The 22,479-nt window shown below is 47.6% G+C and overlaps 2 protein-coding genes and 1 long non-coding RNA gene across 14 annotated transcripts in view; 2 read left to right on the top strand and 1 right to left on the bottom strand.

Annotated features, from left to right (window-relative positions):
- Nucleotides 1-13,505, top strand: part of KHDRBS1 (KH RNA binding domain containing, signal transduction associated 1) — a 23,308-nt gene extending 9,803 nt beyond the window's left edge. The window contains exons 5-12 of one of the 8 annotated variants that reach the window (XM_080379379.1): nucleotides 1,593-1,729; nucleotides 2,622-2,835; nucleotides 3,778-3,845; nucleotides 4,163-4,221; nucleotides 6,595-8,898; nucleotides 9,411-9,472; nucleotides 11,063-11,177; nucleotides 11,639-13,505. In XM_080379379.1, the coding sequence (XP_080235505.1) occupies nucleotides 1,593-1,729; nucleotides 2,622-2,835; nucleotides 3,778-3,845; nucleotides 4,163-4,221; nucleotides 6,595-6,692 (576 nt within the window). In that variant the 3' untranslated portion in view covers nucleotides 6,693-8,898; nucleotides 9,411-9,472; nucleotides 11,063-11,177; nucleotides 11,639-13,505. Of the gene's footprint in view, nucleotides 1-1,592; nucleotides 1,730-2,621; nucleotides 2,836-3,777; nucleotides 3,846-4,162; nucleotides 4,222-6,594; nucleotides 8,899-9,410 lie in introns of all 8 variants that reach the window. The other 7 variants (XM_080379383.1, XM_080379382.1, XM_080379380.1 and 4 more) reach the window with 7 other exon arrangements.
- LOC308060538 lies at nucleotides 9,043-10,505 on the bottom strand. Its single transcript, XR_013926771.1, has 2 exons — nucleotides 10,398-10,505; nucleotides 9,043-10,324 (listed from the first exon to the last, which is right to left on the bottom strand). It is a non-coding gene; the product is annotated as an uncharacterized lncRNA (long non-coding RNA).
- Nucleotides 13,236-22,479, top strand: TMEM39B (transmembrane protein 39B). Of its 5 annotated transcripts, XM_080379389.1 has the most exons (10): nucleotides 13,756-13,791; nucleotides 14,834-14,944; nucleotides 15,706-15,914; nucleotides 17,792-18,011; nucleotides 18,309-18,392; nucleotides 19,068-19,222; nucleotides 19,831-20,167; nucleotides 20,978-21,165; nucleotides 21,630-21,750; nucleotides 22,118-22,479. In XM_080379389.1, the coding sequence occupies exons 3-10, from the start codon at nucleotides 15,787-15,789 to the stop codon at nucleotides 22,352-22,354; spliced, it is 1,470 nt and encodes a 489-aa protein (XP_080235515.1). In that variant the 5' UTR covers nucleotides 13,756-13,791; nucleotides 14,834-14,944; nucleotides 15,706-15,786; the 3' UTR covers nucleotides 22,355-22,479. The 5 variants fall into 5 exon arrangements, with proteins under 5 accessions (XP_080235516.1, XP_080235512.1, XP_080235513.1 ...); XM_080379390.1 differs by lacking the exons at nucleotides 13,756-13,791; nucleotides 14,834-14,944 and adding an exon at nucleotides 13,236-13,374 and having other exon boundaries at nucleotides 19,831-20,110; XM_080379386.1 differs by lacking the exons at nucleotides 13,756-13,791; nucleotides 14,834-14,944 and adding an exon at nucleotides 13,236-13,374.

Genomic DNA, 22,479 nt, shown 5'->3' with positions numbered 1-22,479 from the left:
TGGGTGCCTCTGACTTGGACCCACGGTGTAGAAATCTGGCTAGAAAACTTCATTGGTCAGATCAGAGGCTAAGTACAGAGGTGTTTGCTCTGCTCTGAAGGGATGGTGAGAAGATGAGGTGGGTGACTGCCCAGGCAGCTCAGTAGTAGTATTCCATGTTGTAGCTATTTTGAAACACACCTGTTAAATCAATATTTCTACCGTTTTAAACATGAGTAATGTGAAGGAACCTCTTTTTGCTAACCAGGCATTTATACAATGATGGTTGTTAATCTGTTTGGGGATGTCTTTTAGTGGTGAACCTTGTAAGACCTTGTGGTCAAGTCTATGTCAGTTTTGTGCCAGTATGTAACACGACAATGCTAGAGTATTCCCTCCAAGAACTGCAGAACTTGAAGGAGTCTTTCACAGGTTATTAAAACAATAGTGTTGCTCGCTAAATTAGGAAAAAACAAAATGGGAAAGAAGCGCACAGAGCCCCCTGCTTCTGGCTGGCTTGGCTCAGAGACCTGGCAGGTAGAGAGCTGAGTATACCCTGGCACCGTGCTCTGCAGCTGAGCCTGGAGAGCTGAGGTGTTCTGCCTGCAATACCAGGGGCGGGTGGAACCTGAGAGCAGTGGGTAGTAGGGATGGGTACTGTGTGATTTCTGTGAGTCTGAGACAGAGGAGGAGAGATTGCTGTGAAGTGTCTTTGAAGGAAAGAGGTCATCTTCAAGGAGCCACTGGGATGTACAGAACCTCAGCCTGCTAAAGCAAGTGTGCGGCCTTGCTATTTAAAGTGTCTTATCTATCACTGCCTTCAAACAATGTGTTAAAGTTGTGAAAATTGACAGAGAAGTCACTATGGAAGCCAGCAGTGCTGTGAAGACACATCTGGTAGGAGACTCCTTGCTTTGTAGTGTTGCCATGGCATCGTGAAGATGCTGGTGCAAGGCTCAGCTTGCCTGTGTGTTGAGGGGAGGGGTGGGGTGCGATGATTTCTGGGGGGTCACCAGAGATCTGTACCAATTCCTGAAGCTAGATCCCCCTGAGACCATAAAAATACACTGAGTCAGAAACATACTGCATTCCTAAGAATTTGAAAAGATGACCTGGATTTGCAAATGGGTGTTTGCTCTTCGTCAGGCTGCATCCTATCCTGTTCCTTTAGTGTGTCAGGAGCACAGCGGTGTGTTGTTACCTCCTGTGGGCTCTTGCCTTTTGCTGGCCTTTCAATGGCAGCTGTAAGATGCTTGAGGTGAGATACATCTTGCCTGACTTCACCTATTTGTAAATAAATCTTGGTGACGCCCTTGGGATGCCAAATATCAGGTACCTCTAGAGCACCTATGAGAGAGGTCCCCTCCCCAGGAACCAGCTGTAGAGCTCACAGCAGCTCCTGGACATGCAGGTGATGTGCCTGTCTTGGCCAGTTTGGAGAAAGCTGGAAGTTGTCCAGTGCTGACTGCTGAGCAAATCCCAGTAAAGCTAACCAGCAAATTTTAATTTAGGACGATCAGGTTATTTTGATTCCAGCACGGTAGCCTGTCATATCCAGGAGCACAGACTGGCTAGTTAGCTGTTCTTTGGAGTTTACTCTTTCCTCTTCTTAGGATATGATGGATGATATCTGTCAGGAGCAATTCTTGGAGCTCTCCTATCTGAACGGTGTACCAGAGCCAACTCGCGGCCGAGGAGTCCCCGTGCGAGGAAGGGGAGCTGCTCCACCGCCGCCTCCACCTGTTCCAAGGTACCTTTCCCAAAAGCAGGGACCTGGAAATGCTGTGTCTTGCTCAGAGTCGTCCTGCCAGATGAGGTTAAGCCACTTGTTCTTACATATCAGCTGTTGGCCTTGACCTTGGCTTTTGGCCAAGGCTTTCTAGCCTTGTGTTGCAGGCTTGCTTTTAGCAAGCTGGCATCAAATGTTTTGCATGTTTCAAGGTGCGATCTAGCACGGTGAATGCCTCCTGTATTATTTTTGATGTTTGAAATGGGTAGCTTCATAAAGTAATCTATCAGAAACTGGCCTACAAAATCATGCAGATAGATGTGTCGTGTTTGCTTCTGTAGCCTTCAGCAGAATAAGCATTTTCAGTTTAAGCTGACCATCCCTTGAAAGTTATAGGGTGGCATTATTCTGTCGCTGCTGTCAAGGTGTTGGGATAAATTGGCGATAAAACTCCGTTACCGTAGTTCTTGCTTCACTACCTATTTCATGCAGGGGGGGAAGTCTTTACTTCTGAGTGTTTAGCCCAGAAGCATCCCTGCTCATCTCATCATTGATCTTTACAGTTCTGGAGGTCTGGCAGTCATTACAGGTTAGTGATAGAGGGTTGCTTAAAATGAACTCTGAGAAATTACTTGCCCAGAGTTCTGTATCAGATTTATTTCTTTGTCTGTACAACATCTAATGCAGTAGAGTTCTCATACCAGAAGAGGTTTTGTAAATCCTGTGACACAACAATGCTACGAATTCTTGCGCTTTCGTTCTTGATGAAGTGGCTTAGTTGATGGTAACTGTATTTATTTATCAAGCTGTTGCATTTTAAAACAGGTGTAAGAAGCGTATGCGCTGCCCTCAGTATTCAGCACACCAGCAGCACGGCCGTAGCTGTTCACAATCCTTTTCATCTCCTTTCCAGGGGGCGTGGTGTCGGTCCTCCCCCTCCTCCTCCTCGGGGGGCCCTTGTGCGAGGAGCCCCAGTGCGGGGTGCCATTGCCAGGGGAGCTGCCGTAGCCCGCGGAGTTCCTCCTCCCCCAGCAGTACGGGGTGCGCCTGCACCCAGAGCACGTGCCACTGGCATCCAGAGAATACCGCTTCCTCCTCCTCCCGCACCAGAAACCTACGAGGAATATGTAAGAAACTATATATAATCTTTGGGGTTTTGAATTCCGGCTAGCTGACCATCTATTAGATACTCAGCATTATTGAAATAAGGGCTGACCACAGGAAGATCACTTTGAAGAAGTGACTGCTGGTGCAGACACTGCTGTGGTGCTGGGTGGGTGACCTGCTCTGCCTCTTCAGCCCTCAAAGAGGGGAACTGCTAGTGTCCTAAAACCAGGGTAAGGGGTGTTTTTTATAAAGCTGAAATGTGCCCCAAGACTGAAGTTTGCTGTAACTGTCATGGTAGAAAAATTACATCACAAAGATGGATGTAGTCCTCATTGCGTTCTCTTTCTGCAAGAAAATTCTTTAAGCAAGAAACACCAAAAGTTTTTCTTCCCCTAAAATCCTTGAAGTAATTATATTAATTAACATGATGATGTTTCAAGTCATAGAACTAAGCACCACCCTCCTGCCAAGCTTATCTTGGCATCTGTGCTCTTGGTAGTCTAAAGGAAAAACAAGACAACTGTTTGATGCACAGCAGCATTATTAGGAATCATCACAAATACTGATACTCTAAATCTGTTTCTTTTCTTGGTAAAACTTCCTAGTTTTTCCACTGAAACCTATCATAAATTAATAGATTGGGTTTTGTCTACCTGTAAATCTGTGTTTTAGCTAAGTTACAGGCCTCGTGGCACATGGATTTGTACCACAGACAAACTGCAGCCTTAGACACATAAATGACTTTCAAATGCATTGTAAGTATTAGTATGTAAATATTCATTCCTCCCTAGCCACAGGACACAAGCAGATCTTGGCTACCTGTGTCTTATGATTGAGCACCTTCCCTGCCACAGGCTCCTCTGAAAGCTACTGTAGTCAGAATTCAGTTTTGCCATTACTCATGGTCAGGCATTATGCTTTGGTCCTTCCATTAACGCCGTTATTGTCATCATCCGTTTCAGGGCTATGATGATGCATATGCAGACCAGAGCTATGAGGGGTATGAAGGCTACTACAGCCAGGGCCAAGGGTAAGTTTGTCTCCTGTCTGTGACTGAGAAAATTATGCATGATCTTTTTTCTGTTTTCTTATAAGGGAATGGAAGCACTCATTTCTCAGTTTGAGCTGTAGGGAAAGTGCCCTATTCTCTTGGAATCCAGGAGTGCCTGAGAAATAACTTTTGGGAGTGTCCAAGTGTCCTTGACAGTTCTGTAAAAGCAGCGGTCAGACACACCACAGCCACGAGCAATATTGGGCGTTTTTGCTTTTCCAGTGTTTTGTGCAAGTTGTGTCAGTTTAAGAATACAATTTCAGCGTTGAATATAACCAACATAATTACTCTTCCAGGAACACAGAATACTATGATTATGGACACGGGGAGGCACAGGAAACCTATGAAGCTTATGGTATGTCTGGGAATACTGTTCTTTTGACAGGGAAGGGGGCTGCACATAATTGGGAATTGCTTGTGGCCAACCAGCTGTTTTCCAGTGCCACACCACGCTCCGAGCAAAAACTTACTGAGGAGGGCCTCAAGTAGTTTTCATGGTAGAAATTTCTACCCTACAGATTATCCAGGTCTGAACAACCAAAGGCGTTCTGTGGGTTTTTTGATTCTTATCTATCTTGATTGTCTCAAAGGTGACACTTTTAAAATTCCGGTTTTTAACTAAGGAACTATCTTTTAATTTCCGTATAGCTTTAGAATATTTTAAGAGCTCTGGATTTCCACCCACAGCACTACTTTTGCTGCAGTCTGGTTTTCACGGATTATATTTCATTGAGCTGGATGAGTGCATGGTTCCATCTGCATCCTTATCCTCAAAAACCCACTAGCTGATACTGACTCTGCACTATGCATTTGCTTGAAAAATGGATTTAAATGTTGTATGAAGGCCTCCCTTTGACTAGGTAGAAAAATTTTGGTCAATATGACTTGGAAGTGTTCTATGAAGTTTAGCTAATTTGAATTATGTAAAGCTATCAATTTAGGCTAGACTAAGGGGTGTGGGAGACCAGCTTAGCCAGAACTGTGTAAATCACCAACTGTTGAAAACAATAAGCCTTATATCTGAGGTGCTGGCAATAAAGGATTAGGTGACTGCATGTAGGTTTTTTTAAAGCCAGTTCATATAGCCCAGCTTATGAATGACATCTCTGTGTGGCAATGAGTAAGATTCATTTGCCTCTCTCTGTAAACAAGCTGAACTATAAACAAGTTACAGAAGCTTTACAGCGAGCTGCTTAACGGCACGCAAATCCACAGGACTGAAAACGGTCCCTTTAGCAGTGTCAGTTGCCCGAAGGTGTGAATGAATGCAGGTAGTGAAGGTAATGACCAGCTGGAGGGGCTTTCTGGGATCCTCAGGAACTGGGAATACCCTCTGCTGTGTCATGCCGGTAAAAGGGAAGCAGAGTTGTTAATATGGTGCCTGTCTCCTGTGCCAGCCTCAGGGTGTTCCCTGTTTTGGGATTAAGTTGTGAGAAGTTCAAATTCAGGTGCCTAACCTGGGATGCTTTTCCAATGCAAGATGCATTTGAGTAGACAGCTGCTGTCAGTAACATTGGCTATCTTTCCTGCCTTCAATGGCTTGGTTTGTTGCCTGTGTTAGTCACGCAGCACAAAGAGGCTTTTGTGCCTCCTACTTGGTAGGAGAGCGGTGGTGTTGTCTGGGATATGAAGGCCAAAATGCTCATTGTATACTTGGCATGAAGTTGCCACAGCTAATCTGTTTATCCACAGTAATTTCCTTTGGTCTCTGCTTTCATGAAAACAGAATTAGCGAAATAAATTGTTGAGCCAGGCTGGAGACAGTTTTGAGAAAATGGAAACGTGCTCCATGGTGGTAGGAACAGGCTCGGCTGTCTTCTGGGCTTCAGACACTTGCTTTCATAAACTGGTGACCTTGGAGAGAATGGCAGGCATGCAAGTCTGAATGTTGCAAGCACAAGCCGTAATGAAAGCTGAGCTTGGATATTTGGGGCTTGAGCTAGCTCAGGGACAATAGGGGTGTGAACTTCATTTGCTTCGGTGGCAGTTGTATGTAGCAGAAGGGTTTGGGCTGTCCTGTCGAGCGCTTTGTCCCATCAGGAGTTGATGCTGGGACAGCACTAGCAGGCGATGTCTGCTCCGAAGAAATGAGGTGCTACGTGAGCTGCGGCTGTAAATCTCCTGATTCTCTAAACGTGGAGGTGAAGGAACAGCAAGTCACAGTCAGAAAGCAGACAGGTCAGAAGTTCAGTCGGACGCACTGCCATCCTACCGCAGCGTAGGCACTGAATTATTTTGGCACAGTTATCCAGGGAAGGAGAGAAGCGCTACCTGTAGCAACCGCTCCATCCCCCCCCCCCCCCCCAGCCATACATACCCCGGTCTTATAGGTGCCGCTGGCTGCTAGCCCGAGGGGCCGTGACTGCTGCAACCTGCCGTGCCTGGCTGCCAGAGCTACCCTGTGAACTGGCTTCAGCTCTGCTGAAATTAATTACTGCTACAAGGCACTGGGTTTGTCCAAGTCGGTACCGAGCCGGGCTGTTGGAGCTGCACGCTTCCCAGGGATCCCGCGCAAGGGGCTTTTTTTCCGGTAACGTCAGACGTGCTGGAAGTGACAGGTTTTGATGGACAGCGGAGTGTTTTGCAGACTGGTTTTGGGGTGAAACCGCTGTGAAGATGTCCCACATCTCTGCGTCAACTCCGGAGGGGAGCCCGGCTGGCACCACCGCTTCCTCTGTGCCCCTGGGCTCGCAGCGCATCCTTGACATTATCCCTCTCTTTTCCGCAGGGCAAGATGACTGGAATGGAACCAGGCCCTCCCTGAAGGCCCCGCCGGCCAGGCCAGTGAAGGGGGCCTACAGAGAGCACCCATACGGACGTTATTAAAAAACAAACATGAGGGAAAAATATCAGTTATGAGCAAACAGTTGTTACTGATTCTTGTATCTCCCAGGATTCCCGTTGCTTTACCCACACCAGACAAGTAATTGTCTAACTGTTTTTCTTCGTGGCCCTTTTTCTCCCACTCCATCCTCACCCTGCATTCTGGCTTCTGTACGTAGTATCTTAAAATGAGTTAAATAGATTTAGAGGACCGACTTTTAATTTTTTTTTTCTAAGTGTGTAGATGGCTTTTTCTTTCTTCGTTGTTTAGATAAACACAACTGTACCTTTTTTAATAAAAAAAAAGTTGAGTTAAAAATGTTAGTTTCAAAAGTGACATGCTTTGCTTAGCAGTTATGAAATTAAGGTTTTGTTAACCTATTAAGTTTGGTTTTAAGGAACCCATAAAAGTTGTAGTTGCAGAATCCCAAAGTAGGCTACATTTCAAAATTCAGGGCTGTTTTTAAGAATTAAAATCATAATGTAACGGTAGTAGCTGCCACCGTTTAAAAGTAACCTCAGATGTCAAACTTTCCTTAAAAGCAGATTGCTGGTGAATCTTAAATTTATATTTTAATACAAAGGATCCTCAAACAAATTAAATAGCATTTTTTAAAGGTAATTGACTTAAAAGGAAAAAAAAAAAATTAGGTTTGTAAAATTGACTTTTCTTATGTGGGTTTTGAAATCTAGCCCCGAACATGCGGTGTTGAGAGATGCTTGGGAAGCAGATGTTTCAGTGTAAAGGGGTTCTTAGTTTGATTCTATATGAAGAACTTTTAAGGGAAAAACAAATTAAAGCATGGCTCTAATTGCCCAGTGTTTGATATTAGAAAACAGAGTATTACGTGAGTAGGTCTGAACTCTGTAAAATTACAGTCTTCTCATTTTTATAGTGCTTGGGGCAGATAACACAGTGCAAGTTTAAAACTGACAAAAAAAAATTGTCATTATTAGCAATCCCATTGACTTGTTCAAGTGTATCTCAACACTAGCTTTGCATAAAAAGGGACACTGCAGCTGAAAAAGAGGAAAAATTTCACGTTGTACATAGGATAAAGTCCTAATTGGATTTGTACACTGTCCTCCCACTCTGTTCTTGAAGATTAAATGCTACATGTGTAAGTCTGCCTAAATAGGTAGCTAAAACTTGTCAAAATGTCTGCCGCAGTTTGTCAATAAAGTTTAGTCCTTTTTTAATCCAAGTAAATGTGATGAATTGTCATTTTGTTTGTTGAGCAATAAAATAGCAATTTTTTTTCAAATAAATTTAAATTAATGCTAAAGCTAATTGTCTTTTTAAAACATGGAGACATTCTAAAAATGGTGGTTTTTGTAATTCTCACAAAAAGTTTGTCAAGGTCATTGGATGAGCTTAATTTTAAAAAAAAAAAAAAAAAAAAAAAAAGCAAGCAAAATTGTTTTTCACCCCCTGGAAGTTGTTGAAAGCAGTTTGATCCTGGACTGTGGCAGAAATCTGACTTCAGTCTGCTGGAAAGTGTTTATGGTTCTTTGCTGAATTACCGATTCAGATTTCAGGTGGCCTCGCAGTGTACGCCAGGCTGCAGACTCCAGATTGAGTCTGAAATGGCTGGTTTAAACGTAGCGTGACAAAATGAATGCTGAAAAAAATCCCCGGCTTAGCTGCCACCAGGAGGAGAAGGAAGCTTGCTTTCTGCTTTATGTAAACACCCCTAACCCCCTTGGCTGAGATGATGCCCTTCCTACTTTACGGTGGCCTTTACTTGGAAAGCCGCTTTAAAAACGTATCTTTGTTTGAGAAGGATGCTGCAGTTGTTCCTCTTATCCTTCTGAGAGGGTGTGTATGTCTAGATATATAATATAATAGTTTAAAGTAAACTGCTTCTTAGAGAGACATGAAAAATGGTTTGTATTTCCCTTCTGCCAGGTGAATCTGGCGTTCTAGGGGGAGAGAATTAAACTGCTCGGGGGTGAAAAATAGAGCATTAGGAGCCAAACTGCTCGTAGCAGTGCATGATTGAGGGGAATACTTTTAAAACAAAAAGTTGTATTTGTAGATTGTTATTAAAGTGTAAATAACTGAATTTTCAACAATGGTTTGGAGTCAGCTTTCAGGGCATAATGTCTTGCTTGATGAAAAGATCACCCTATTACCCCCCTTTTAAAGGAAAATTATCGCAGGAGAATCAGGATGTGTAAAGCTAACATGCATCGCAAAACCCAAAAGGTAACCTAAATGTCTGATTTTAATAGCACATTTCTCTTTTACATAAACTGTGACGGCAACTTGCATAAACTTTATTGAAACAATTCTTCAGATGTTAAGTTTAATGTAAAAATTTGCAAAAAATGTTTAAAATAAACATTTAAAAAAAAAAAACATGCTTCTGCATAAATTAGCAATAACTTTAATAATGTGCCCTTTGAAAATGCACTGTAATGTAATGTGGGCAAAAAGGAATCGGCGAGCTTAAATATCAAAAGATGTAAAATGACAACGAATATAGATAGTCCTGCTACTGCCAAAAAAAAATTCTGCTCAGTTATTTAAAAATGTAAAATGATGGCCCTTTTTAGACCCCAGTATTGATATTTACTGTGAAATATTCAAAGCTCAGCTTAAGTTGCATGTTTTCCTTCCTGTGTAATTGCATGCAGGAATCTTTTTTTTTTCTTTTTTTTTTTTTCTTTTGATTTGTGCTTGCATTAAGGAGACTCACAAATGTCTTCAATTTGCAGGAGTCAAGAGTACATCGCTATGAATCACTTGGGTGAAGATGAGCAGGGGCAACACGAAGTGGGTGAGTTTGTTTATTTTTGCAACCCCTTGCAAGCTGCTAACATGTTCTGTGTGGGAAGTGAAGGGCGGCACCATCTGAGCTGCTAAATTGAAGCCATTCTTTATAGACGCACAAATAAATTACTCTTGCGAAAGGCAAGTTGCACGACTGACGCTCTTGCAGAGGTCGCGGTGTGGAGGAGGCTTCAGTATGTACCTGTGTAGAGCTCTCCCACCAAGAGCCCACGGAGAAGGAGGTTTTAAGTGGATTTGAGGAGGAAAATGTAGTAAGGAGATGTGTTTCTTGCAGCTGATTCCCAATTGGGGTGCTGACCTTCGTGAGAGTGCTCTCAGCATCAGAGTAGCGTCGAAGTTGTTACCCAGCGCTCCAGAAACGGAGCAGCTCAAGGAATGGCTCAATAAGAATTCCTCTATGAGTCCATAATGCATTAAAATCATACACCGCAGATTTTTAGACCAGATGCTGCCCAGCTAGACCTTGCTAGTTCTAACCTTTCCACACCCCCATCGACGGGCTCTGAAATGTGATCTGGCCACTGGCTGGTCTTTTATGGCTTTTTGTCTGATGTTGTGGCCTGACGTGGCTCCATCTGTGGTCCCGCCATCCTGGCTGAAACACATTTAGCTCAAAGCCCCGCAGGGCTGCGTGCCTGGTGTCAGTGAGTGAACGCCCTGAGCCCTTGGGAGGGGTGATGGACCCCTGGCACCTTTGGGTGCGGGTCAGCACCCATGGCAAGTGAAAGCCCTGAGCCCTCAGGAGGGGTGATGGACCCCTGGCACCTTTGGGTGCGGGTCAGCACCCATGGCAAGTGAACGCCCTGAGCCCTTGGGAGGGGTGATGGACCCCTGGCACCTTTGGGTGCAGGTCAGCACCCATGGCAAGTGAAAGCCCTGAGCCCTCAGGAGGGGTGATGGACCCCTGGCACCTATGGGTGCGGGTCAGCACCCACAGCAGCGGGGCTCCCTCTGGCGGCTGCTGTGGCCCCACTGGTGGCTGGTTCTCCAATCAATACCTTAAAAAACGCACACCAGTGCTTGCAAACCGAGTGGTACCTTGGTTGAGGAGATTATCACGCATCGGTGGAGTGACCTGCTTACACAGCAAGGACACATCTCCCTCCAGGCCCAAAGGCAGCAGCCGTAAGCGTTTCCTTTGGGGACAGCTAATCACTTTCTCTCGAATCTGGAGATCACTGAAAGTCTGAGCTCCATAAATAAAAGAACAAAGAAAGAAACCCTTGCAATGCTGAAGAAGTCTAACGGCTTCAAAAGACAGCCACGAAAGGCCCTGGGCGTAGGACATAGAAGGACATAAGTCTTGTTTTATTTGGAATTGTAAAGCTACCAAACGAGCTTCTCTTATCTTAGGAGTATGAGGAACGAGAAAGTGCTAATATGTGGAAATGCCACAAGAGCGTGAGATTAGTTCTTTGTCTATAACTTGAAAATTGGATCCGTAGTTTTCTGCTAGAGGAACTCATAGCGTGTCTGGATTTGTGGCCTGTTTATTGAATGCGTCTTCATTTACAATGTAATTGGAACATCAATTTATATGGTGTTATACCAATCTTTCCCATTTCTTTCTTAATAGGCACAGCTTTTATATCAAGTGGAAAAGATTTGATAGAGATCATCTATTATGATGCAGGTTTTTACCAGTAGAAGTGGATCTTATGACACTGCCTTTGGAGTAATACAGCTTGCTTGTGCATTGCATTTGTTGCATGGTTATGTGAAAGATTTTAATGTTATGGAGGAATGTAAATCTTAATATATTGAAATAACTGTATATGGTAAAAGTATTTTGAAAACATGCCCTGCATCAAACATCTTCCTCCCTCTCATAGCGTTAGTATATTCAGATTTTAGCCTAGAGTCTTGCAAAAGCTAATTTGAGATCCCAAAATAGCCATCAGCGTCAGATACGTCTCTCAAAGATGCTCTAATTAGCCAGACGTTCCAGGGGTGACACAGGGCTCGCTGAAATTTGTGAGGGGTAGAGATTCCTTTGAGTACTTGAAGTCTGAGTCACCTAAATAACCTTCCCTTTTCTGCTGACACGTAGCCACTGGAGGTAGTATTCTGCTGGCTGTGCGCTCGCAAGCGCCACTGATCTTTCATCTCCTGATTTCCCCCAAAGGGCTAACCCACATTATCTTATTTGTAGGATTTTGGTAAAGACCATATTGTCCTGCACAGTGTGATGTACAGCAGCAGTCACGTCTCCTCTGTGGAAGTGTTTCCCCAACAATACCGTTTCTCCCAAGAGAAGCCTGGCTCTAGAAACATCCTCCTGCTGCAGAGCGCTCCGTGCCTCAGCAGCCCCATTGCTCCGGCCCTTGCTCCGAGTGGCCGCAGCTGCTTCAGCCTCTGGTCCAGCCCTTTGCTATAAATATTCAGGCTGACCATGCTTGGAGCTGGTACAGACCTGGACTTTACACCTCCTCGGTGAGGTCTCGCCATGCGTAGCGGTCCGTAGTAGCTTGGACAGCAACAGGAGTGTGAAACGGAGCTTGTAGGAAAAATGCTCCAGCTGGTATTGCAGAGATGTCCCCAGCAGCTTTTCCTGGCAGGAGACTGTCCTAACCTGCCCATTCCTCACCCCTGGTTTCAAGTTGCTGTTCAGATTATTAAACCAAGCAAGTAGCTACAAGCTTTACAACTTAACCTACGGTGTTTTTATGTTTCATTTCAAACACTTCCAGTAAAACTAAAACGTTACCTTGATGTGACCCTCTGTAAAATGCCGTATTTGGGAAGTTGTTTAAGTGCACAGCTGGATTCCCCATTCGGCTGTTACAGCAGATGATTCTTTTTGTACAGAATGAGTTTTTAAATTTGTATGAGAGCATCTATCACGAACAGAGCCAAGAGAAACAGTTTAAACGTATGCGTCTTCCCTTGCTGCTGCTCTCCTAAAGAACGCTGGGGCTGGGGGGGGGGTCCTGCAGTCTCCGATAGACCCTCCAAGCGATCCCAGCGGAGAGGAGACCAGCTGTGCCCTGTCTGCTGGGAGATGCAGGGGAAAAGAGACACTGCTGCTCCCACGGCTCCTGGCTGGGCTGCGAGGAGCAAGTACATATGGTGCTTTTGGGGAGGAAGGCAGGGCTGGGGGAAATTCTTTTGTTGATAAACCTATAGCGTCTCGGATGAGATGTTGGACACGTGCCCCATTTGTAAGCTTTGAGGGGGAGGAATTCCTGCAGGTTAGTCAGGGCCCGTGGGAATTCCCGTCTCGAATGTGGATGTTCCTCCTCTTTCTCGACTCGGGAAGCTCCGTTCCTGGGAGCACAGAACAGAAACCTTGGCTCTTGCTGCTCAGTCGAGCCTTCCATCGTTACCATATGTTTTAATAGAAATGTTTGTTTCCACACTCGTTTTGCTCCTTTTGCAAAGCGGGATGAATCTCCAACGAGCTGATAAAGGAACCCGGTGAAGATGCCGTTGGCTTTGCTGTGGATGGGCGGGAGGAACCTGCCAGCTCTGGCTGAGCGTTGGAACACCGGAGCCTCGCTGGAGAGCAGTAATTCTTGTGAAATAGAAAGTTTTCTGATGAAGCTATTACTTTTACCACTGGTTTTAGGCCGAAATGCAACCAAAGGCTTCTACACGGTGTTCCACAAACCTGTTTTTAACTTGACATCACTACATCCCACCTGTTACCTCTGTCGTTATTGCTGGAAGACTGTTAAAGCCGCAGGTGCCCGGATGCTCCTGGGTTTTGACGGCTCCTGCCCGACGTAGGAAATGGGAAGATCAGCCCTGTGAAGGTTCATCCATTTCGGAGACAGCTTTGCCTCCAGCCCAGGCAGGTTGGATCTGGGGTTGTGTAACGCGCCATCCGTACCGACACCCACGAGCGGAGGGGATGGAGGAAGGATGCTGCGGGGAAAACGTATCAAGGTGAATCACGGCGTTAAAATAACTTGTCTAGGAAAACTGGCAAGCTCTTCTGCAGCTGGTATTTAGCGAGAAGCATCCGACAGATGTTGAAAGTGATTAGTCATTCCCTGTAATAAAGGCCTGGCATTGAATTTTTTTTATTATTATTTATTTTTAATTTGGGGTGTGGGGTTTCAACGACATCAGGTTTTCCCCTTGCTTCTCTCCCTGTTGCGGCGTTGATGGGAGTGGGGGTGCTGTGCCCCAGGGGGGGTACCCGGGGGGGGGGCGGGGGCAGCCTCGAAACGCGGGGGCGGGGCCGGCGGGGGCGGGGCCGGGCGGCGCGCAGGAGGTTTGGCCGCTACCGGCCGCCATCGCGCCGCCGGCCCCGCCCGCCATATTGTGCCCGGCGCCAGGCGGAGCGGCGGCCGGAGATGGGTGAGGGCGGCCGAGCGGCGGGACGGAGCCGGGCCCCGGGGCTGGCGGCGGGACGGGGGCGAGGGGCGGGCGGGGGAGGGGAGGGCGGAGAGGGCCGAGCGGCCGCCGGGGAGCCTGCAGCTGGCCCCGCCCGCCGCCCTGAGGGGGGCGGCTCCGCGCCGCGGCCTGGCCCGGACCCCCGGCCCCCAGCCCCTCGTGTGCCCCCGCCGCTCTCTCGGACCCCCGGTGGAGTCTTCAGAGCCCCCCGGTGCTCTGCTGGGGCTCGGCGCCCCCGGAGCTCCCACAGCTCCACCGCAGCCCCGGCCTGCGCCCCAGGGGCCTTTATAGCCCCCGTTGCCCTGTTGCCCCCCCGGAGGCCCTGTGGCCCCCACACAGTCGCCACTTGTGCCCCCGGAATCCCCATTTGTCCCCTGTAGCCTGTGCCTGCGCCCCTGAAGGGTCTGTGGCTCCTGCCTGCGCCTCTGCAGACCCCATAGCCCCTGGCCTGCGCCCCCACAGCCGCCCCTGCTCCGTCAGAGCCCCCCTCGGAGCTCCTGCAGCTCCCGGCTCTGCTCCCCTGCTCTCTTCCCGGCCCCGACACTTGCATCCTACCACTTTTCCCTGTCAGACTCTCTTCTCCTGGTGTCCTGGGCTCAAACCCGCTGCCTTCGCCTCCCTCCAAAGTCCTGCCCGTCTGGTGCCCCCAACACAGCCCGTGTCGTACCCTGGGGGGGCCCCCCATGCACAGCCTGCCCTGTTTGCCAGCACCTCTGTGTCACAAGGGCTCCGTGTGCCGTGACACATACTGGGCTTTCTGCCCTTTGCTCTGTCCCCACCAGTTCCTCCAGTGCTGCAGCCACCGCTGTGCCCCACTGGCCCGTGTGATAGCCCCCATCTTTGGGGTATCTTTGCTTTTTGTGGGTGCAGCCCCCTTGCTCCCTGTCCCTCTTTCTTTGGCGCTAGTGCAGCAGTTTGCTGGAGGACTCCGGAGCTCAGCATAAGCTTTAAAACTTCTTTAAGCACAGTCTCTTAAGCCTTAAGCAATTTATTTTTTTTACTCTAGATGCTAATTGCTCCGTGATGCAAACTGGAAATTAGCGATCAGAAAATGTTAAGCAATTGATACGAACTGATCCAAGACTCTTCACAGCTCAGATTGCGCTTCTAGTAAATGGCATGTTATCACCCTGTCGTTCCTCTTAAGTTGTGTAGATTCCTCTAAAGTTTAACAGGATTCAGAGAAGGTTTTTAAAACCTTGGTATTCGTGTTATTGTTTACACTGTGGCAAGCAAGCTCTAGAAAAGCTAACTTTGGGCTAACGTCCTCTTGAGCTCTGTGTCATGCAAACATACAGCAACAACAAATACCCTAAAAATGCTTCTTTTTCCCTGTCTTAAAGGAGAAAAAAGAAAAAAAAAAAAAAGGCCTTTTGTGCGCTTTTGCAGCGTCCCTTTAAAAGAGCTGTGAATCTTTGATTCCGGCACAAAATTGGGCAAAAGGGGACTTAGGTAATATCCCCAATTTACCGAATCCTTTGAGCGAAGTGTTTAGCATCTCGGTAAGTGTATCGCTCTGCCTGTAAAACAGGGATAACACCACAGCAAGGCAGATTAAATTCTTTGTAAACTGCCTTGGGTTGGGAGGGAGGCCTGAAAAGCTTCTTCCTGCTCCCCTGGAAGTCTGCATACTTAGGCTTTAAACTCTCGATGAATTTGCAGTACCTTAACAAGCTGCTGCATGTCCTAGGAGCGTCAGGGGCTATCTGGGGCCGCATCTATAGCCTCTGGCAAATACAAGAGATAGAGAAAAGGGCTGAGCAAAGTTGCATTATTCTGCTTTGTGCTGCAAGCTGGCAGAGTGAGCGATAGGTTACTGCCGGTCACCAGGGTGTGGTAAGCAGGATGAGCCTTAAATTATAAATCTTTTCCTTTCAGTTTTAAGGACTGAAGACATAATCACGCAGTGAACAGCAGAGAAGCCACCTTGAAGAACAGGCCTTCGCACCCTCTGTTGTTATGGCAGGGGGAAGGCGGGGTCCTAACCGTACCTCCTACTGCCGAAATCCCCTCTGTGAACCTGGGGCCGCTGGCGGCTCCGGCCATTCCACGAGCTCCTCCGTCACGGGTGTGCGCTCACGCACCAGGTACGTTTGGCTCTCCACGTCTTCACATCTAGCCAGCTGCTCCTCTCAGAGGCGGGTGTGAGGCCACCTGTATCTCCCCATCTCACACACTGCTGGTTTTCCAGTGGCTCAGCAGTTTGTTAATTCCCAGTGTCTAGCTGAAATCCTTTTTCTGTATGTGGCAGTGTCCATGCCACATGTAATGGGGATAGGTGGGTTCTAATTTGCCTGAGACTGTCAAATGCTTTAGCAGACTGTGACAGACTTCCAGGAGTGTTAAAAGCTTTTAGTGACCATTTAGTGGAAAGTAAGAGTAGAGACAAATTTTTATCCAAAGCCTGACTCTGGGGTTCAGCTTGTACATCTCCTGTGCCCTGAAATTTATGTCAGGTGAGGCATTTCTGGGGTAGAGTTTAGCTAGGTCAGGTGTTGTGTAGGCTGTGAGTTTGATTGTGGTTTTTTTCCGGGTTCTAGCCTAGCTGGTTGGTTGCATTTCTGCAACTGAGGTAGAGAAGAGGAAGGAGAAGCAGAGCACCGACAGCAATGCGTAAACAGGAGGTGCCTTATGAACTCTCTGCAAAGAAAATGTTAGATCTGTCTTAACATACTCCCTGCTTACAGCCCTAGGCCAAGAAATTTACAGGGATACAGTTATTCAAACAAGTTATTGCAAGGCCACAGAAGGTGGAGCAATCCACCTTGTACATACTTTGCTGTGAGAGCATGCATATAGGCCCTTACCACCAGTAGGTAAGGCAGTACAAGTCCATGCCCCACTTTCCCCCTTATGATTTTTCTCCGGAGCCGTACCCTCTGATACCCGTCACTACATAGCAGTCCAGGCTGAGGAGTCCCAAAGTGCTTTATGGATATGGGAGCCTTGTTGCTGCTCTTGCAAGGGCACCCTTAGATTTCCTGTGTCTGTTCAAAGCAGAAAAGGCTTTGTATTTATATTTAAAGCCCTTTTCTGGAGGACCAGAACAGGAACTCTTGCTCTGTGTACAGGAGCGGAGTTTATTGGTGGATGTATCAATCCCGAGGAGGTGAATCAGTCTTGTCAGCTTGGGAATCTGGGGCTTTTGGAGAGACAGCTTGGGTTCCTAAAGCTTTTCCCTCACGCATGGCCTTGTTTTAGGCTGCCAGCCTTCTGTTTTAAAAAGCATGGACTGATCCACCTGTGTCCACCCCTAGGCTAGAAGTCTTTCTGCAGTCACACTCGGGAGACTTTTGTGGTTTCGTTTTGGGATTTTCAATAGGAGTTTGTGCTCTGTAATTCCTTTGAAACCCACACCCAGATTCCTTTGACTGTTGTTATTTAGAGATTGCAAATCAGGGGAGATATATCTAGTATATATTAATTCCCTTCCCTTTGATTAAAAGGTTTGCTGTCTGGGATTGTGTGCGTGCTCACACAGGAATACACACCTCTGACTAAACTTGTTTTTCCTCCACCGTTGAATAGAAGTTGAAGAATGAGAAAGGGCTTGTGTTTAATTGCTCTGTATTTCATGTTCAAGCGCTCTTAGAAATGTAAATAGCAACTGGAGGCCTAAAAGGTTCCAATTAATTAAGAGGGCCACTGGTTGCCCCTTGAATAGCATAACACAGCCACAGCTTTTGAACCTGACTCAACGCAAGGGATTTAATATCGAATGACCTGGTGCTGTAGACTGGCCTGGTTCCAAATCTGCCTTTCGCTGGGCAAATTCCTGCTCACATCTGCCTGTAGCAGGCGTTCTAGCCATCTTCAGGGTGTTGGCACTTCTGGTTTGTGGCAGCCATTGACCGTGACAGTCAGCTTAGGTTTCTCAGTCAGCATTAGGCCACCAACTGGGCTGGAGGGCAGCGCTGTGTTTATCTCAGGGAAGTGACTGCAGGCTTTTGGTTTTCCTTGGTAGGAGCGGTTCAGGTACAGGCCTTTCCAGCCCACCGTTGGCAACTCAGACAGTCGTCCCCCTCCGGCACTGTAAGATCCCAGAGCTGCCTGTGGAGAGGAGTGTGCTGTTTGAACTCCAGCTCTTCTTCTGTCATCTTGTTGCTCTGTTTGTCCACTACATCAACATCTACAAAACTGTGTGGTGGTACCCACCCTCCCATCCGCCTTCACACACATCATTGGTAAGCACCAAAGGACAGCTGCTGTCCGGTGATACTCACAGACTGTCTCTTGGGTTGTTAGACATAAAATTTTCTATATATGTTTGATGCAAACCACATGTGACTCTACAGCCCTGGAGGGTTGCTCACGTGACTGTTATTTGGCGAATTTTGGGCACTGGCTGTCTGCTTGGCATTCTCTTTCTGGTCTTGGAAGAGAGAGTCCGAGGAGAAGAGAGTAACTTGGGAGCTTCTCTGGTGAATGTGGGTTTCTGCTGCCTGATGGAAAGTGGAATCATTTTGTTTTTGTCACCGCAGAACTTTCATCTTATTGACTTCAACGTGCTGACAGTGACAACAATCGTCCTGGCACGCCGGCTGATCGGTGCTATTGTGAAGGAGGTAAAGTCCCCAAGCAGATCTCAGAACCGTTCTTTCCTCTCAGGCAAAATGTAAAGCCGTGTGTCCCTTCTGCAGTTCCAAACTCTTCTGGCCCCTTTCTAAAGAACTTTGTGCTATGGCCAAGTCAAAAACCTAGGCACGGTTTCTAACGGGAAGAACGTAGACCAGAAACGAGCACCTCAAACCGTTGCTTGTGACTCTGTCCTTCTGTGATTGTTTCTGAATTACTGTCTCAACTAGACTATAGTAATTCTGCTTTGCTTTCTTGCAAAGAACAGTATTTGGCTCTTCTCCCATTCTCTTAATTACTTGAGCTTTCTTGCAAGGAGGAGCTGGTGTAGGCTGGTTTCTGCTGACTGCGGAAGCTTTCTGCGGGGAGCAGGTCCAGGAGAGTAGGCTGGTCACCCCGATAACTACCAGACCTTAACAAGAAACCCCGAGAGCTCTCCTCACTCCAGCTTGAGGAATGGGGCCCTGGGATTTGGAGAGTCCAGACTCCCAGCTACAAGAAGGCCTCCCCTTCCTGGTGGCAGTCCAACAGAGCCTTTCACTAGCTCTTCCTTCATGCATATGGAGTTGATTTTACAGATTGAGTGCTGCTTATTTGCCGTTTGCTCCCTGTAGGCAGAGTGAATTGGTCTCCCCTCTGCCCAGCTCTCTCTTCTCTTCCCACAGGCTTCACAGAGTGGCAAAGTCTCCCTGCCACGCTCTATTTTCCTCGTGATCACTCGGTTTGCTGTTCTCACTGGCACAGGCTGGAGTTTGTGTCGATCAATAATTCACCTTTTCAGAACCTACTCTTTCCTTAATCTCCTGTTCCTGTGTTACCCGTAAGTATCTCTTCTGTCGCTTGTGTGTGATTTCTAATGTTGCTTCCCTGCAGCGAGTGTTGCTCAGTTGAAATGAAACCTGAAAGTAAATAAACACTCAATTACCTGGTAACAGAACTTAAACTACCCTTTTCCCTCTTGCTGTGTCACATTTCTTCTCGGTGGCAGGGCATATCTTTAATTTACCTATATTTCAGCTTTAATAAAAGCATTAATTATTAGATTTCTGGTGTTCTCTGAAAAGGATTGTATGCTTTTCTCATGGTATTGAGAGAACCCGTGTCTTCGGTTTACCTTAGTTCTTAGGTGCCTCTGCCAGGTGGAGTGAATCAAACAGCTTCCCTGCTTCGCGTTAACTAACGAAAGGAAGCCAGTTCTTTTTCCAGTAGTGGAAGTAGCTCCCTTCTTTCTGGTAGATGCAGGAGGAAGCATCTCATAAAGATCTGAGACGTGGGGCTTGTGTTTGAGATCAGACTGGTGAAGCTCTTTCCTGGAGCTTATGTAGGTACTAAATGCCATTTAGGAGGGGGATGTGAACACAGCGCTGCCAGGCGTTTCATGGGGAGCTCGTAGGGAAGTAACCGCCTTTCTGCACTTTGCTGCTCCAGGTTTGGCATGTACATTCCCTTCCTTCAGCTGAACTGTGACTTTCGGAAGACAGGCCTCTTCTCCCAGGTGGCCAACATCGGTCCCAGAGAGACCGGCGAGGTGAACTCCAGGGGCCGGGACTACCTGACTGTCCTAAAGGAAACCTGGAAGCAGCACACTCGACAGATGTACGGCATGGAAGCCATGCCTACTCATGCCTGCTGCCTCTCCCCAGATCTCATCCGCAATGAGGTGGAATACCTGAAAATGGACTTTAACTGGCGGATGAAAGAGGTGCTGGTGAGCTCCATGCTCAGTGCCTACTACGTGGCCTTTGTGCCGGTCTGGTTTGTGAAGGTGAGCAAGGGCCGTCATGGCTCTTGCAGATGGGGAGGACTGCGGGGAGGTGGGCTTTGGGTTGTGGAGGAGGTCTGCTTCTTGCTTTTTGCTTCACTGGAGTGTAGGCGAGGTTAGTCGGAGGGCTGGTTGGCTGTCACAAACCCGTTCACAGAAGCTTTGTGAAAAGCAAGAAGTAAAACCCACCAGGTTTAGCTGTGCTTAAGCTCCAGAAAACAGAGGATAGTATTGTCCTGATGAGGTGTGTTCTGTCATGAGGGTGTGCATCCATCTGTTAGGGAGCGGTGCCTTCCTCCTGCCTCCCCGTGAAGCTAGAAGGACTCCAGGCCAGCCAGTCCTTCGCACGCTGACCTTCTGTGAGGACGGGGCTCCAGGACAAGGGGATTGACCTTAATAGGGGAAGCAGACCTTAATAAAAGAACCTTGCTAGGTTTCTTAGCTGTTTTATTGACGTTCCTAATATGTTTTACAGTGAGAATAACGTAGTAAATATGTCAGACCTCGGAGGTGAGCCCAAGTCCCCTTCCCCTGAGGGGCTGGTGCTCCCACCCATTGTCGGCTGAGCTGGGGGAGCATCAGGAACTATCTCCCTCTTTTTGGCGGTGGGTGATGATACCATAAATGTTTCGCTGTGGCGTGTTCAGGAGTTGTACAGCAGCCGTCCTATGTGGGCGCTTCTTTTTCAAGCCAGATGAACAGCTCCGTGAAAAAGCCCTTGTTTTACCTGCCTGAGTGATTTGTGTTTTGATGGCTTTGTTAGGTGAGGCTGTCCAAACACGTTGTCACACGTTCTTCTTGTCCCCCTCACAGAACACTCAGTACTATGACAAACGCTGGTCGTGTGAGCTCTTCCTTCTGGTTTCCATCAGCACGTCTGTGATCCTGATGCAGTACCTCTTACCCGCGCGCTACTGTGACTTGCTCCATAAAGCCGCCGCACACCTGGGCTGCTGGCAGAAGGTCGATCCAGCCCTCTGCTCCAATGTGCTGCAGCATCAGTAAGGAACTCTCTCTTGGGGCTAGGGCTGGAGTTTTCTCTTAGTTGGCATGCCTGTTGGCGTGAGCAGAGGCTGGATGGGGGAGCTCAGCTTTCCAGCTATCTTTTGTCCTCCTTCTGTTGCTTAAAAAAAAAAAAGAGAGAGAGAAAGAAAAATGAAAGCAGAGTTGTCGGCTGACACATCTGACAGCACGCAGACGCTATCTGTACTGTCCACTTCCAAGCGCAGCAAGCAGATACGATTTTTAGCAAGATGCCTGCTGTTTCTGGGCACAGGTAGCTGCCGTTTGTCACTGACGTAGTTACGTGCCTCAGCAGGCCAAATGCTGCCCCGGTAAATGATGGCAGGCCAACGCTGTGGAAATAGCGCGGGCGTTATCCCGGCTGATGGTGGGAAGGCAGCAGACAGCCCCCCCCCTTCAGCTGTGGAGATAGAAATAAGGGCTCTCTGCTCGTTCCCTGCAGGTGGACAGAGGAGTGCATGTGGCCACAGGGAGTGTTAGTGAAACACAGCAAGAACGTGTACAAAGCTGTGGGTCATTACAACGTGGCGGTGCCCTCGGACGTCTCGCACTTCCGTTTTCACGTAAGATCGCGCCTCCTTTCTGGGGACCGAGGTGTGGTGGCTCGGCAGGGGCACGGTCCCCTTGTCCTGAACACCTCGGGCTGCATGAGCTGGCGCTCCGAGCAGGATAGCTGCCCACGGGGTGTTCCAGGGTGGTGGGACAAGTGGGCTTTGGCACAGCATTTCATGTTAGTCCCGCATCTCCCGTCGGTGCTGCCAGAAGGGTGACTCTGGCCCCTGCAAATCGGGGCTCTGTCTGGAGCCCTTCACGGGTAAATGTTGCGTCTCCAGAGGGGAATCCCAGAGGAATTGTCGTAGACCTCTGCCTCACACATTCCAAAAGGTCTGTCTGACCTTCCTCGGTGACTTATTGTGGCCTCTCCTACAGTTCTTTTTCAGCAAACCACTGAGAATCCTCAACATCCTGATTCTGCTGGAAGGAGCCGTCATCTTCTACCAGCTTTACTCGCTGATTTCGTCAGAGAAGTGGCACCAGACTATCTCGCTGGCTCTGATCCTCTTCAGCAATTACTACGCCTTCTTCAAGCTGCTGCGTGACCGTCTGGTGCTGGGCAAAGCCTACTCATACTCTGCCAGCAGAGACTCAGAGCAGAAGTTAAATTAAAACAATTGCACTGATGCTCAGCTTATTACAAAACAAACAAAACAAGAAACCCTCAGAGCTTTGTATTTTTGTTACCACTGCTTTTTTTTCTTTGATAACTGATGTAATTAAAAGGAAAAAACATA

This window comes from Falco punctatus (assembly GCF_963210335.1).
Source record: "Falco punctatus genome assembly, chromosome: 3".
Taxonomy (NCBI): domain Eukaryota; kingdom Metazoa; phylum Chordata; class Aves; order Falconiformes; family Falconidae; genus Falco; species Falco punctatus.
Note: the sequence above shows the minus strand (reverse complement) of the source record. Positions and strands in the feature narration are given on the sequence as shown.